This window comes from Canis lupus, chromosome 36 (genome assembly GCF_003254725.2).
Source record: "Canis lupus dingo isolate Sandy chromosome 36, ASM325472v2, whole genome shotgun sequence".
Classification (NCBI taxonomy): Eukaryota; Metazoa; Chordata; class Mammalia; order Carnivora; family Canidae; genus Canis; species Canis lupus.
Genome location: NC_064278.1, coordinates 14,838,114 through 14,856,015, shown reverse-complemented (window position 1 = coordinate 14,856,015; position 17,902 = coordinate 14,838,114). Strand labels below are relative to the sequence as shown.

The 17,902-nt window shown below is 33.0% G+C and overlaps 1 protein-coding gene across 6 annotated transcripts in view; it reads right to left on the bottom strand.

The window, feature by feature from the left end:
- The window catches only part of UBR3 (ubiquitin protein ligase E3 component n-recognin 3), a 224,727-nt gene that overhangs the window by 40,230 nt on the left and 166,595 nt on the right, over window positions 1-17,902 (bottom strand). For all 6 annotated transcript variants that reach the window (XM_025460110.3, XM_025460112.3, XM_025460113.3 and 3 more), the window contains 2 exons: window positions 17,451-17,556; window positions 4,920-5,023 (listed from right to left, as the gene is read on the bottom strand). In XM_025460110.3, coding sequence (XP_025315895.1) covers window positions 4,920-5,023; window positions 17,451-17,556 — 210 coding nt within the window. The remainder of the gene's footprint in view (window positions 1-4,919; window positions 5,024-17,450; window positions 17,557-17,902) is intronic.

Genomic DNA, 17,902 nt, shown 5'->3' with positions numbered 1-17,902 from the left:
AAATGTGGCATAGCCCTACAATGAAATATTACTGAGCCATGAAGAGAAATGAAGTACAACACATACTACAACATGGATGAACCCTGAAAATATTCAGTGAAGGCAGCTGGACACAAAATGCCACATATTATATAATTTTATTAATATGGAATATCTAGTACAGGCAAATCCATAGAGAAAGCAAGCAGATTAGTGGTTTCCTAAGGGGTGGGGAAGAAGGAAATAGGAGTGATTTCTTAATGGATACAAAGTTTCCTCTGGGCTGATGAAAATGTTCTGGATTTAGATAACGGTGATGGTTGTACAACATAGTGAATGTACTGCATTTATATACTTTAAAATTGTCAGAAAGGTGAATTTTATGAATTTAAAAAAACTATTTACTTGAGAGAGAGATAAAGAGCACGTACAAGCTGGGGGACGGGCAGAGGGAGGAGAGAGAATCTGCAGCAGACTCAATGCTGTGTGTGGAGCCCAATGCAGGGCTCAATCCCAGGACCCTGAGATCATAATCTGAGCCAAAATTAAGAGTCGATAACCAACTGAGCCACCCAGGCACCCTGTGAACTTTATGTTTCATAAATTTTATCTTTAAAAACAATCCAAAATTACCGGATGGATTTAGCAAATATACTCAGAACATTTCATTCTAAAACAACAGAATAATATTCAAGTGCATATGGGACATTCTCCAAAATCGATCACATATTAGGCCACAAAACAAGGCTCAACAAATTCAAAAAGATCAAAGTCATAGCATGCATCTTTTCTGATACAATGCTATGAAATTACATGTCAACCACAAGAAAAAACCTGGAAAGACCACAAACACATGGAGGTTATATAACATGCTACTAAACAATGAATGCATCAACCAGGAAATAAAAGAAGAAATTAAAAAGAACATGGACACAAATGAAAATGAAAACATAATGGTTCAAAAACTATGGACACCACAAAGTGTTTCTACAAGGGAAGTTTATAACAATATAGGCCTATCTCAAGAGGCAAGAAAAACATCTCAAATAAACAATCTAACCTTACACCTAAAGAAGCTACAAAAAGAATAAACAAAACCTAAAACCAGCACAAGGGAAAAAAAAAAGAAAACCCAGCACAAGGAAAGAAACAATAAAGATTAAACAGAAATAAATGAAACTAAAAAAAAAAAAAAAATCCAATAGAACAGATCAATAAAAACTGGGACTGGATCACTGGAAAAAAAAAAAAATCGGTAAAATTGATTAACCTCTAGCCAAACTTTATCAAGAAAAAAAGCGAAAGGACTCAACTAAATAAAATCACTAGTGAACCAATATTACAGAAGTACAATTTTAAGAGAATACTATGAAAAGCTATATGCCAAAAAACTGGACAACCTAAAAGAAATGGATAAATTCGTAGAAATATATAACCTACAAAAACTGAAACAGGAAGAAACAAATTTTGAACAGACTGATTACCAGCAAAGAAACTGAATCAGTTATCAAAAAACTCACAACAAACAAGGACCACATGGCTTTCAAATTCATTCAATGAGGCCACCATTACCCTGATACCAAAACCAGATAAAGATACCACCACAAAAAAATAAATAAATAAATAAAAATAAAAATAAATAAAAATAAAAAACCACACCAAAAACTCCCACAGGCTAATATCTCTGATGAATATAGATACAAAAATCCTCAACAAAACATCAGCAAACCAAACCCAACAATGCATTAAAAAATCATTCACCACAATCAAGTGGTATCTATTCATGATAAAAACCCTCAACAACATAGGTTCAAAGGGAACATAATAAAGGCCCTCAATGAAAAACCCACAGCTAATATCATCCTCAATGGGGAAAAACTGAGAGCCTTTCCTGTAAGGTCAGAAACAAGACAAAGATGTCCACCTTCACCACTTGTATTCAACATAGTACTAGGGCCTCAGCAATCAGACAACAAAAAGAAATAAAAGGCATTCAAACCAGTAAGGAAGAAGTACAACTTTCACTATTTGCAGATGACATTATATATAGAAAACCTGAAAGATTTCACCAAAGAACTTCTAGAATTGATAAATGAATTCAGTAAAGTCTGAGAATACAAAATCAGTGTTCAGAAATCTGTGGAATTTTTTTGTGGCATCTCTATATATCAATAATGAAGCAGCAGAAAGATAATTTTAAAAAATAATCCCATTTATAACTGCACCAAAAATAGTAAGATACCTAGGAATAACTCTAACCAAAGAAGTGAAAGACCTGTACTCTGAAAATGTAAACACTAATCAAAGAAATTGAAGATGACACAAAGAAATGGAAAGATAGTCCACGCTTATGGATTTGAAGAATAAATATTGTTAAATATCCATACTACAGAAGGCAATCTACACATTTAATGCATCTCTATCAAAATGCCAACAGCATTTGTATGGAACTACAAAAGATCCCAAATAGTCAAAGCAATCTTGAAAAGGAAAAGCAAAGGTGGAAGCATCACAATTCCAGATTTCAGGTTATATTACAAAGCTATAGTTATTCAAACAGTATGATACTGGCACAAAAACAGACACTTAGATCAACAGAACAAAATAGAAAACCCAGAAATGAACCCACAATTATATGATCAGTTAATCTTTGACAAAGCAGGAGAGAATATTTAATGGAAAAAAGACAGCCTCTTCAACAAATGGTATTGGGAAAATTGGACAGCAACATGCAAAAGAATGAAACTGGACTACTTTCTTACACTATACACAAAAATAAATTCAAAATGGATTAAACTCCTAAATGTGAGACCTGAAACCATAAAAATTCTAGAAGAGAACACAGGCAGTAACTTCTTTGACATCAGCCAAAGCAATTTCTTTCTACACATGTCTCCTGAGGCAAGGGAAACAAAAGCAAAAATAAACTATTTGGACTTCATCAATATAAACCTCCTGCACAGCAAAGGAAACAATCAATTAAACTGAAAGACAACCTATAGAACAGGAGAAGCTATTGCAAAGGACATACCTGAATAAAGGGTCCAAATCCAAAATCTATAAAGAATTTATACAACTCAACACCCAAAAGGCAAATAATCCAATTAAAAAAGACATGAATTGACATTTTCCCGAAGAAGACATCCAGATGGCCAACAAACACATGAAAAGACGCTTAACATTACTCAATATCAGGGAAATGCAAATCAAAACTATAATGAGATGTTACCTCACACCTGCCAGAATGGCTAATATCAAAAACACATGAAACAAGTGTTAGAATGAATCTGGAGAAAAAGGAACCTTCTTGGACTGTTGGTGGGAATGAAAACTGGTGCAGCCACTGTGGAAAACAGTATGGAGCTTCCTCCAAAAGTTAAAAATAGAACTATCCTATGATCCAGCAATCGCACTACTGGATACTTATCCAAAGATTACAAAATTCTAATTCAAAGGGATACATGCACCCCTATATTTATAACAGCATTATTTACAATAGCCAAGATACAGAATCAGACCAAGTATCCATCGATTGATGAACAGATAAAGATGTGATATATATGTGTGTGTATACATATATGTGCATATATATGTATATATGTATATATGTATACATATAAAAAGAATGAAATTTTGCCATCCATAATGACATAGATGGAGCTAGAGAGTATTATGCTCAGTCAAAGGAAGACAAATATCACATGATTTCATTCATGTGTAAAACTGAAGAAACAAAACAAATAAGCAAAGGGAACAAACAGAGAGAGAGAGAGGCAAACCAAGAAACAGACTCTTAACTATAGAGAACAACACACTGATGGCTACCAGAGGGGAGGTGGGTGGGTTATGGATGAAATAGATGATGGGGATTAAGGAGCGCATTTGCCTTGATGAACACTAGAGGTGATTAAAATAAAAACTTAAAAAAAATCCAAAATTCACAGTTCAAGTATAAAATATTATGTTTGTTTATTAATGACATTTAACTCCTCAGAAAATATAATACTTTGCATAAAATATCAATTTGTTTATGTTAGATAAATGATCACTTCATACCCTTAGGTAAAAAATTTTATCAAAGATCAAGTTGAAGTACATGCAAAAGATATCATCTCCAGTAATAAGGCCTTTATACATTTACAGATGTTCTTTCAAGTAACTCTTAACAACACAAAAACAAAACTTTTCACCAAAAGAGAATGATTAAATTTTTTTTAGATTTTATTTATTTATTTGACAGAGAGAGAGCACAAGAAAGGGAAAGAGCAGGAAGAGGAGCAGGCTCTCTACTGAGCAGGCAGCCTGATGTGGGGCTTGATCCCAGGACGGTGGGCTCATGACCTGAGCCAAAGGCAGATGCTTAACTGACTGAGCCACCCAGGCATCCCAGAGAATAGTTAATTATTTAACAGAATATTTTAAATGTCTTTAAATGAAAACTACAGACTATGGAACAATAATTAAAACACTGCAAATGTATCATTAATGCTATTATTATCATAGTATTTAGGCTGTTAATATCAAAATAGTATATTAACTCTAAAAATGATGGGATACCACATTTTGAATAACTCTATGATTACTACTATATAAAATATTTATACATATAAGGTTGAGGCATTAAGGCTCACAGTTTGCTCTTTTTTTTTTTCATATTTTGTATTATCACTTTAAATTTTTTTTAAATGAGGGTTTTCAGAGTGATTTCCCCTTTACCTTATTATTGACTAAACAGCTGAAAAGAACAGACCCATAAATGAAAAAAAGTCCTTTATTTCATTGTCATCTTTTAGATATATGATTATTATTTACTACTTAATAAAAATAATAATAAAAGCATTGACTTCAAAACATTTCCAACAGACTAAATATTTGTCCCCACAATTTTTAGAGTATTATGTATACTATATAATCTAAGAATCGGAATTATAAAGACATACCTTTGCGTAAGGGTTGTGGCATCATTAAGATCTGGATAAGCAAGAGGGATGTAACATCATGATAAAGAATTGGGACCTCAGGCTGTTGTTCTTCATTTCCCTGCCTAAAAGAAAAACACATAATCACTTTAGATGATATTATATATCTTTTCTAATTCATTTCATATTTCACATATATGTCTATGGAACAGAAATCAAACTTTTATAAACAATTGAGAAATCTCAAAAGAAAAAGGGCCATATTTTTTGCTTAAAAATATAATCTTTTGTATTCATATATTCTCTTGATTCTGCCGAATATGAATAAATTACATGGAGAATTTATTAGATCTTCTTAAGTAAACAAGTGGGATACATTAACTTGATTATGAGTCTTTCTGATCTCTTGATTGATTACAGGAATCAAATGAAGGATTAACTGGAATTTAGAGGATTAGTTTCACTATAAATGGAGTAGATATAGGATACTTGCTATCACAGACTTTGCACTACAGAATAAATGTTCACATTATTAAAAAAAGAACAGGTATAATTCACAAACAAGTTATATTGAAAAGGTATGATTTATATTTTTTGTTATTTCAATTTTATGACTATCATAAAAATTTTTTAAAAATCTTTAACATTTTCAAAGTTTCAAAAAAAGATAATGATAGCCAAAGCAGAACTTAAAACACTATAAAAGACAAAGTAGTAAACTTTAGGAATGTGTAGTACTATGAGAAACAGAATATATTCTAAAGCAGATCTCATTCTAGATTTATAAGAATTTTTAAAACCGTGTAGAAGGACACATTTTTTGATCACAGGTTTAATTTTTATTATAAGAAAACACAATCAAATCTTAATTGTCTTAATTAGACAATTCTAGAATTGTCTAAATTTTGAAAGTATAATTCAGTCTAGATTTAGGATGAACAAAAGTTGTTCAACTCTTTTACTAGGCTCCATCATTCAACAAATATTGATTATTTACAATATCTTCTTCTATCAAACTGCTGCAGGCACTGGACACAATGGTGAATAAATGAATGCCTGCTGCTCTGAAGATTGTAATTGCCAGAGGAAGTCAGTTCTTTAAGTGTCTCCATTCTCTATAAATATCCCTTTAATTTACTTGTCTCCCTCTCCAAAGCTAACTTTCCATTAATGCTATGAAACCTACTATTTGTCTCTCCTGTCTCTCTTTTATACCAGCCCAAAGTTCCTTTTTTAAAAAAATGAGGGGTGTCATCATTTGTTCACCTATTATTTAAATTCACTCCCTCCCCCCACCCCCCGAATGGTTTCCACATGGCCAACAATGATCTCCTAATTACAAAATCTAGTAGACATTTTTCAATCCTTATTTCATTGACCTTTAATTCTGCATACAGTTGAACACTTTTGTCTGGAAACTTCTCTTGGCTTTTGTGAAACACTCTCTCAGGTTCCCTGGGAGATCAGTAATCTCTGATTACTCTAGATTTTTCTTTTCTTTTTTCTTTTCTTTCTTTCTTTCTTTCTTTCTTTCTTCTTTCTTTCTTTCTTTCTTTCTTTCTTTCTTTCTTTCTTTCTTTCTTTCTTTCTTCTTCCTTCCTTCCTTCCTTCCTTCCTTCCTTCCTTCCTTCCTTCCTTCTTTCTTTCTTTCTTTCTTTCTTTTTTTTTTTTTTTTAGATTTTATTTATTCATTCATGAGAAACACAGAAACCCAGGCAGAGGGAGAAGCAGGCTCCCTGTAGGGAGCCCGATGTGGATTCGAGCCCAAGGCAGACAGACTATCAACTGAGCCACCCAGGTATCCCTGATTATGCTAGTATTTTGGACAAGTTTGACTAACCTAGAAATGGCGATATTTCCCAAGGCTCAATTCCCACTCTCTTTTAACATAAAGGACTCTTTTTGAAAGACCTCCTAATCCATGACTCCAATCTCCAACTATACACTGATGACTCCCAAGTCTGTATCTTTGGCTAGGACTATCTGAATATTTACTCTCTCCACTTGTACATCTAATGGGCAGCTCGACCTCAGCATGCTTGAAACTGAATTCATGATCATTCTATTCAATTCCACACAAACAAACCCCCCTACCCATAACCAACCTACTCTCCCTTCTATGTTCTTAGTCTTGATGTGGCTTATTTATTATATCCTCTAGCATTTAGCACAATGTCTGAATATAATATACACACAATAAAAATATAATAAATAAATAAGGTAGGATCTTGGGGATATCCTGAACCTATCTTCTCTAACTCACTCCATATTTAATTGTCAGTAAGTCCTAACAACTATCTTTATTCCTGTCATCTCTATGGCCACTTCCTTCTCACTATTCAATCTCCCCCAATTATATGTTCTCCCAATTCATCCTCTATATTGTTAAGTGCCCTGAAAAAAAAAAAAAAACTTTCTACAGGAACTATCTCTTGTTTACCATCATTTCCCTGATGCCTAGATTAAAACAGTTAATAAAAACCAGCTGAATAAATAAAAAAATGAAAAATGAATGGATGGACGGATGTCAGATGGATGGACAAACAGGCGGCAAAAGAGACAAAAACTAGAGAGCTAAGGCTCCTGAGCATAGAGATAAAATGCACTGAGGGAAGAAACATAATAGTAAATTACAAACTTGATGAGATTAGGGCCTATAAATCCCACTATTTGTATTTCTGTGGTTTTATCACAGTTCCTTTAGTGAAATGAACAAAATGACTCAAAAGGAAATATGCAGAGGATAAAATCTGTTCCTAAAGAGGAAAATACACTGAAAAATCCTTGCTGTCCTATGGATAAAAAAGAAAGTGGTAAGAAACAAGTCTGTTAAAAGTTATTTAGAATAAAAATGATTTTGGATTATCAAACTGCTGCATTAAATCTAACAACTAACAAAAGACTCACACTCAGAATTCAAAGGAATTTTATATGCTAGGCCAATCTCAGTCCTATGCAAAGATACATTTTACTGGACAAAAATCAAAGAGGCTTGAGAACTTCTTCTGTCATGATCTAAAGACTAACAAATTACAGAGCTTTTAGGTACAGAAAATAAAAGTATCTCCAAATGAGTAAGTTAAATATAGTTTCTTAAAATAGGGATATTATAAGCAACTGGAAAGCTTAAAGGGCAAATATAAGTCTAGATTCTCATTTATTTTATTATGTTATGTGTCAATAATTTTTTTATAATAGAAGCAATCTTTCTCAAATTTAGAGGTTAGTTACCTTTTGTTATTATTACTTAATTGATTATTATTGCAGTGACCTTCAAATATTATTTAAAATCAGTCTAAATCTTCATATGCATAGAAAACTATACTTCAGATTACATCCTCTATCATATATACTTGATAAAAATTCAGCAATCTTTATATATTAAATTGAGAATGTATAATTAAGAGATGTTTCAAAACTACAATGATACAAAAATGAATTTAAAAAAACGAGAATGTTCTGGGGTACCTGGCTGGATCAGTTGGTAGAGCATGCGACTGCTGATCTCTGGGTCATGAGTTCAAGCCCTACATTGGGCTAAATAATTACTTTTTTAAAAATGGGGAATGTTCTTAATTGAGGAAACTGTCTACTACAAAGATACCTATTTTCCCAACATTAATTTATGAGTTTAAAATAATTCTAATCAAAATCACAAGTGAAGGGAAGGACTTAGAAAATGGTTCTAAAGATCATCTGGAAGAATATGCAGGTGAGAACAGTAAACAAAAATTGGGAAGTAGGGGATGGGATGGGACAGGACAGGGGCGAGGAGACAGAAGAAATGAGAAAAGCCTAATCTAACCAGAGACATACACATAACATAGCTCCTCAGTAAGTAAACCAGAATAGTTCTATCACAAATAAGCTTGTAGGTCAATAGACCAATGTAAAGTCCTTAATCAGGACCATAATGTACAAACATTTAGTATATAATAAACGGGATGTAAAATTTCTAAAAAATTAGCTAGTTATTTGAAAATAAATTTTAAATCTTCACCCATTACTACTGATGAAAATAAATGCCAAGATTTTTTTTAAAAATCATCCCATAAGAAAATTCTACAAAGAATGTATCAATAGGTATTGCACACTCTAAGACAAGAAACACATTGCAATACAGGTTATAAAGGTAAACACTAGAACTTGGATAGGTGAGGCAGGTACTCTAAGTATGAAAGTAACCAGAAAAAATAAGAAATGTAAGGCATGATTGGTTTGGCTACATGAAATTTTAAAACCTTAGTATATCAAGAAAAGTAATACAAAATCAAAAGGCAAAACATATTTTGGAAAAAATGTTTCAACGTCTATGGAAATATAAGGTTTACTATTTTAAGCTGTAAAGAATCACTGAGATAATTTTTTAATTCTTTACTTAAATTCAACTTAACAGATTAGGGCCTATAACAGATTTTGTACTTTTTTTTAATTTTTATTTACTTATGATAGTCACAGAGAGAGAGAGAGAGAGGCAGAGACACAGGCAGAGGGAGAAGCAGGCTCCATTCACCGGGAGCCCGATGTGGGACTCGATCCCAGGTCTCCAGGATCGCGTCCTGGGCCAAAGGCAGGCGCCAAACCGCTGCACCACCCAGGGATCCCCAGATTTTGTATTTTTAGTTTCAGGTGTAGAATTTAGTGATTCATCAGTTGTATATAACACCCAGTGCTCAGTAGATCAAGTGACCTCCTTAATGCCCATCACCTAATTACCTCTTCCCCCCACTCACTTCTCCTCCAACAACCCTGTTTGTTAGAGCTCAGCATCTCTTACTGTTTGTCTATTTTCATCTTATTTTATTTTTCCTTCCCTTCTCTACATTCATCTATTTTGTAACAGATAATTTTTAAAAAATAAGATGCCAACAGAAAAATGGACTGTAGTTCTCAACATATAATTCACAAAGAATGTATACAAATAGCTAATAAACGTGAAATATTTATACGAAGTTAACTCTACCAGAAATTAAACAAATTTCTATTACTTTGAGATCCCATTTTTTTAATCTATCAAACTAGCTCAAAATATGTTTTTAAAGTGATAATACCCAAGATTAACAGAAATGGAAACATCCCGACATTGCCAGTGAAAGTTTATATAGGTACAATCTTTCTAAAACACAGTGCTGTGATATGTTAACACAGTGCCTGACATGAAGTGAATATCAAATAAATGACTAAAAACATAAAATATTTATATACTTTCATGTTATTCTAGAGTTCTGAGATTATATCTGACATGTCAAAAATGGCTTAACACATCATCTGATGTTATGGTAGAAAAGAAGAAACAATTTAAAAGATTAACAATAGGAATGAATAAATAAACTAGGTATTTCAAAGAATTTTTAATGATGTGGGAATTTGGTTGTTATGTGTTAATTTTAAAAAGCAGATTCTAAAACAGCATGATTCAAATAATACTTTAAAATTCGTAATATATCTAAAGAAAAAAAGAAACTGGAAATAAATGTCTCCAATGTTACCAATGTTAGAAGAATTCCCAGAAAACAGGACTGATTTTCCCCCTCATATCTGATCTCATTTTTATATTTCATGAATTCATTAAATTGTAATAAACTATATATAACATATGGGTTATAAGATTTTAGATTCTTTCTTTTTTTTCTCACCATTTTTGCACATTCCAAACACTATAAAATAAATGTAATTTTTATAATCAGAAAAAAAATTACAAAAATAATAATAGCCTGGAGTTTGTAGCCTGCTAAGACAACAACAATCATTCTGAAGACACAGAAATGGATTTTTGCTGGCACACAGCAGGCACATAATCAGAATGAATGAGTGAATGAATGAATATACGGCATTGTAGAAAGAAAACCAAAAATTCTGAGTGTGGGGTTTAATGCCATCATTGTGATAGCTATCCTTTTAATGTTTAATATTTTAAAATACAAGCAAATCTTAAAATAATTGTTTCTATTTCTTAAAGTTTTAAAATAATCTTTAAAATCCAGATTATAGAAACTGTATATCACTATTAACTCTATGGATAAGAGGAAACAGGTGGGTTAGAGTTAATACCTTGATTTTCCATTTTTTTTAAAAAACCAAAGTAATTATCAACACAATGAGGTTAAAAGGAAATGAAAAAATAACTTTCAAGAGGATTATAGGGAAAAGTATATATGAGAAACCCATATCATTAGACATAAAATTTTATGTTGGGAAAGTATTAAAAGTGAGAAAATAGAATATTAAAAAATCTTATAGCTAATAAACACAATGTCATATTATAACGAACTATAATATTATAAATTAATAGTTCATTCTACATTCTATTAAGGAACCATAAAATGAGAACAAATATAGGAGGGAAAAATCAACCAGATTTTCCAGAAATTGCTCAGATCTCTTACTACTAAGAAAGGAAACAAAGACTAATAGTTAAGAACTTAGGCCCTTGAATCAGAAAAATGCGGATTCAAATGCCAACTCTATTCCTTAACAGTTGTGTGCACCTAAAAACCATGTTAATTTCTTTCTTTCTTTCTTTTTTTTTTTTTAACAGGAGCCCAATGTGGAGCCTGAGTCATGAACTTGAGATTAAGACCTGAGTTGAGATCAAGAGTAGGATGCTGGGGATCCCTGGGTGGCTCAGCGGTTTAGCACCTGCCTTCGGCCCAGGGCGTGATCCTGGAGTCCTGGGATCAAGTCCCACATCAGGCTCCCTGCATGGAGCCTGCTTCTCCCTCTGCCTGTGTCTCTGCCTCTCTCTGTGTGTCTCTCATGAAAAAATAAATAAAATCTTAAAAAAAAAAAAAAAGTGTCGGATGCTTAACCGACTGAGCCACACAGGCACCCCAATTAATTTTCTAAACCTCAGGTTCTTCATCTGTAAAACGTGGGATAACAATGGTACCTAGTATATACAATTATGGTGATGATTAAATGAGATTATATATATGCAAAACACCAAAAAGCTAGCATAAAATAATCACTGGATAAGTTTTCATAGCATTTACTAACTAACCTAGTGGGTATTAAATCTTAGAGGCTGATAAGAACACATCTGACAAAAAGTATTATTGAAAGCACAGTACCTATGTCTAGTCTTTAAAACTTTTAATTCATCAATACTACACTTAGGAAATCTTTGGATTGCCAAACATCTTTAGACTCAGAATTAGGTCTTCTGATACTTTACTTGCACACCATTACTGCCCTTGAGTATGCAGGTCTAGAAAAGAAAATTACTAGCGACTGTCAAGAAAAGTGACTTTCCTTAGCCATAAGATACAAAATACTCATAGCTTGCTAATTTTGTCTATAAACACAAAACATACACACAAAACATATTCATAACCTCAAAGTATCTCTCCAGAAAACATAGGTAATTACTAATTACAAAGGACAAAACAATAACTTTACAGTGGAAAAATCCAGCAGATACCACATTAACCAAGTGATCAGAGTCATTATCGTCAATAACAACACAAATCAACAGCATGTACCTCCTAATATGATACACTAAAAAGATTACTTCTGTGGTATTTCTGCCAAAAGTTCATAACCTGAATCTAACCATAAGAACTACTGAACAGAAAGGATTGAACAACAAATTGAAGGATTCTACAAAATAACTGGCCTGAACTCTTTAAAAAAAAAAAAAAGTCAATGACCTGAAAGACAAAGAAAAAGTTGGGAACAATTTTAGATTAAAGGAAATTAAAGAGATATGACACCTGATTTTTCCCCCTCATATTTGATCTCATTTTTATAGTTTATGAATTCATTAAATTATAATAAACTCAAGCACAATCTTGAATTTTCTGTGCACTTCATTTACATTTCTAGGACATTTCTGAAACAATGGGCAAAATGTGAGTAGCTTCTGTATGAGATAGGGGTCAATATTAATTACTTCTCATAAAACTATCCAATTAACCCAGTATTATTTATTATAAAGTCTATGCTTCCCTTACTGTTCCTTGGTGCCATTTATGCTTGCTATAAATTCACTATCCAGCCATGTATGGGTCTGGTTTGTTTTAACAAGCAAATACAAATGAATTTTCTGAGCCCTACTTGGTTATACAAGTAGTGGCATAATGTACACATTTTTTTCTCCTGTATTTATCTCTTAACATTGTACTTTGATGCAGATCTTTCCACACCAGAAAACAGTGTTTTCTCACCTTTGTTTCCTTTCCTTTTTTTTTTTGATATATATATATATTTTTTAATATACTATTGTAGGGAAGGCAAAGCAATAGAACATCTGGTAGCTATATGGAAAAAAATAAAATTGGATCCATTTCTCATATCAGATATGATAAATTCCAAATAGAGATCTAAATGTAAAAACTGAAGTCATAGATGTATTAGAAGAATCGTACATCTGATAAGAGGTAAATATCCAAAATATACAAGGAATTCATACAACTCAATAGCAAAAAAAAAACAAGTCAATTAAAAAATGGGCAGAGGATCTGAACAGACATTTTCCCAAAGAAGACATAGATGACCCGCAGGTATTAAAAAGGTGTTCAGCATCACTAATCATCAGGGAAATGCAAATCAAAACCACAATGAGATATAACTTCACTACTGTTAACATGGCTATTATCAAAAAGAAAAACTAGGTATTGACAAGAATGTGGAGAAAAGGAACCTTTGTGCACTGTTGGTGGAAATGTAAACTAGTACAGCCATTATTATTATTATTTTTTTTTATGATAGTCACAGAGAGAGAGAGAGGCAGAGACATAGGCAGAGGGAGAAGCAGGCTCCATGCACCAGGAGCCCGATGTGGGATTCGATCCCGGGTCTCCAGGATCGCGCCCTGGGCCAAAGCAGGCGCCAAACCGCTGCGCCACCCAGGGATCCCTAGTACAGCCATTACAGCAAATAGTATGGAGGTTCCTCAAAAAGTTAAAAATACAACTACCAAATGATCCAGCAATTCCACTTCTGGATATTTATCAAAAGGAAATAAGACTAACTCAAAAAATAAAATATATGCACCCTCATGTTCACTACAGCATTATTTACAATCACCAAGACATGGAAACAATCTAAGTATCAATCAATGGATGAATGGATAATGAAAATATCACACACACACACGCAGAGGAATATTATTCAGCCATAAAAAGAAGGAAACCCTATCATTCTGACAATAAGGATGGACCCTGAGGGCATTATGCTAAGTGAAATAAATCAGACAAAGAAAGACGAATATCATATGACTTCACTTACATGTGGAATATTTTTTAAGAAATGAACTCACAGATACAAAGAACAAATTGGTGGTTGTCAAAGATGGTCGATGGTAAGTGAGCAAAATGGGTGAAGGTAGTCAAATAGTGAGCAAAATGGGTGAAGGTAGTCAAATAGTATCAACTTCCAGGTTAAAATAAATAAGTCATGGGGGTATAGTGTATGGCGTGGTGACTATAGTTAATAATAGTGTGTTGTAAATTTGGAAGTTGCTAAGAGAGGGACACCTGGGTGGCTCAGCGATTGAGTGTCTGCCTTTGGCTCAAGGCGTGATCCTGGGATCCGGGATCAAGAACCTCATGGGGCTCCCTGCTTCTCCCTCTGCCTCTGTGTGTCTCTCATGAATAAATAAATAAATATTTTTTAAAAACTGTTAAGAGAATAAATCTTTAAAATTTTCATCATTAGAAAAAGGTTTGTAATTATATGCAGTGACAGATGTAACTAGACTTACTATGGTGATCATTTCACAACATATAAAAATATATCATTATGTTGTAATTAGTTTCATTATACCTGAAACTAACATAATGTTGTACGTCAATTATATCTCAATTAAAAAAAGGGATAGGAAAGAAAACCTAAGTGAATTTCCTTATAATCAGGGAGTGGGGTAAGACCTGAGTGAAGGTAAGTCAAATGGCAGAATTAATAATTAAAAAGATTAATAAATATGACTATATTAAAAAAACTGGATGGCAAAAAAATCATAAAGTAAAAACACATTTGACAATCTAATGAAATATATTTGCAACTTATAATACAAAGGGCCAATATCCATAATCCATAAACATGTTTTTTAAATGAAGAGGAAAAAGACTAAAAACTCAATGTTTAGAAGTGGGCAACAGATAAAAAGTTCCCAAAAAGAAATGCAAACAGGCATGAATGTAAGATAGAGGTCTCTGAATTGATCACATAGTTTTTCATTAGGAAAAATTTAAGTTTTATAAAATTAAGATTAACGAATCAAGGGGAAAAAAGGCAATCTTTAAATACTAAGGCAAATGAGTCTCACTATAAATCAAGTTGATGGCATAACACAAGAATAAAAGTTACTTCAAATGACTTAAAAACAGTACTTTGCCTGTATATCCCTATATTCTAGGTCAAAAGAACTTAAGAGTCAGTAGTAATAGCATTTTAAAAATAATTATAGTTATACTGTAGGTGATGGAAGTAATAATAAAGGTAGTATCATTGTGAACCTAGATTTTCAAAATAAGAGAAAAAAGATGCACATGACAAAAAAGTTAAGAAATAAAATATAACTTTGCAATCTACCATTTGAATTACAAATACCAGTAAGAACTAAAGATCTTTTTCTCAGTAGAGAAAGAGAGAGAGACTGATTTCTGGGGCATCTGTGGCTCAGTTGGTTAAGTGACCAACTCTTGATTTCAGCTCAGGTCATGATCTTGATCCTGAGATCAAGTCCCGCGTATCTGGCTCCACACTCAGTACAGAGTCTGCTTGTCATTCTCCCTCCCCCTCTGTCTCTCCTCTTGTCTGCTCTCTCTCTGTCTCTCTCTAAAATAAATAAATCTTTTTTAAGAGAGAGAGAGAGAGAGAGAGATCCTAGCTCTGTCCACTGGAATGGCCTACAAGCCTAAAAATAATTATGATAATACCCCTTATCATCCTGATTGTGATCTCTAAATACCATTTCCCATTAAAAGGAACTACACAGAAAAATGGCTGATGCCAGGTAGAGAGTGTAAAATGTACAAAATAAGCCTACATTAACTTACTGTGCCAGAAAGCAAGGATATTATCAAAGACTACTCGGATCATGTAAAAATACACAGGGATTCTCACTAACCTAAAAGGGAGCAATATATACGTCTTTGAATTGGTATTTTCACTTTCTTTGGGTAAATACCTAGAAGCAGAATTGTTGGATCATACGGCAGTAGTTCTATTTTTAATTTTCTGAAGAACCTCCATAGTGGCTACACTAACAATGTGTAAGGGTTCCCTTTTCTCCACAATCTTGCCAGCACTAGTGAAGAGATATATGCACCCCTGGTTCACTGCAGCATTATTTACAATAGCAAGACATGGAAGCAACCTAAGTGTCCATCGATAGATGAATGGATAAAAGATGTCAAATATGTGTGTGTGTGTACACACACACACACACACGCAGCCATAAAAAAGAATGAAATCATGCCATTTGTGACAACATGGATGGACCTAGAAGGTATTACACTAAGTGAAGTTAAGTCAGATGGACAAATCCTGTATGGTCTCACTTATTTGGAATCTAAAAAACAAAACAAGCAAGCGGACAAAACAAAACAGAAATAGACTCACAGAGGAAACAGACTGATGGTTACTAAAGTGGAAAGAAGTTGAGGATGGATGAAATAGGTGAAGGGGAGTAAGAGGTACAAACTTCTAGTTATAAAATAAGTCATGGGGATATACAACATAGGGACTATAGTCAATAATATTGCAGTAACTTTGTATAGTGGCAGATGGTAACTAGACTTATGGTGGAGATCATTTTGTAACGTACAAAAATACTGAATGTCTATGATATACACATAGCTTTGATGCAATTATCCTTCGATAAAAATAATAAAGTAGGACAATTTGCACTGAAAAGAGGAATGGCAAAAATGGAGTGAACACATCAAATACATAAAAATGATAAGATCATCAAATAAATAACCACGACTTTTTGGTCACCACTGGAAGTTGCTACAGCATCAATTCATTTTCTTTGAAATTTATAAACTGGGAAAAATCAAGCATTCATCCTACCAAATACCAATACCATCTTCAGGGTAACCAAATAGATGATATGGGGAAGTTATCCCATAAATTAAAAAATCATTCCTAGCTAATAAATCAGAAGTGAGATTTTGCTTTGTTTTGTTTTAAATCACTCTTTTGAAGTACCTAATGAAATACCAGATTTAGGCAGGAATGAATCATCAGGGGTTACAACACTGGGTGTGACTGATGGGGAACTTTACAGTAAAGGGATCAGACTAAGGTTACCTGAACCCCCTGATCAATTTTGACATAAAAAGAAGGGCAATCAGCCATTGTGCACCTCCATTCAAACTTTTTAACTGCATAAAAATTAATGGGATTCTTTTAAACATTTTCTCAGATGGTATGAATTGTTAGGCGATTTTTATAGAAAGTATAATGGTAAACATTTTTTATTTTTTAATATATCTGTGTTTAATAAGGAAAATTCACACATTCATAAAGAATTTTACTATTTTAATACTTGACCTGTTTCTCAAAAACAGTTTTAATTGACTTTAATCTCTCAATAATACTTACTGTGAGTTCACCTCTTCTACTAATTGCGTAAGCTTTCTCCAAGGATTATACTCAGAATCAATGCTATAAAGTCGCATGTGCAAGGCTAATACATGGAACAGCTGATCTAAACAAAATGAAAAAAAGGTAATTAGAAAGTTCACGTAATCCTTCCAGAGCAAAATTCAGACAAAATTTCTAGCTAATTCATATGGAAATATTTTCCATCCTCCTAATTATAATTCACCGAGTTTAAGTATCAACTACTTCACACTTTCTTTTAAGGTAAATTCTGAAATATATATCCAAATAATTTCTACTGGAATCTGGACTAACCTTATGCTCAATCTTAATACTGGAATGGTTTGTCTTCCTCGTCTCCTGTCACAGACCTACTTTTCCTTGGCTTTATGCATCAGATTTGACAATTGGCACTCTTGTGGCCATCTCCTAACGATGATTTACTCTTATCA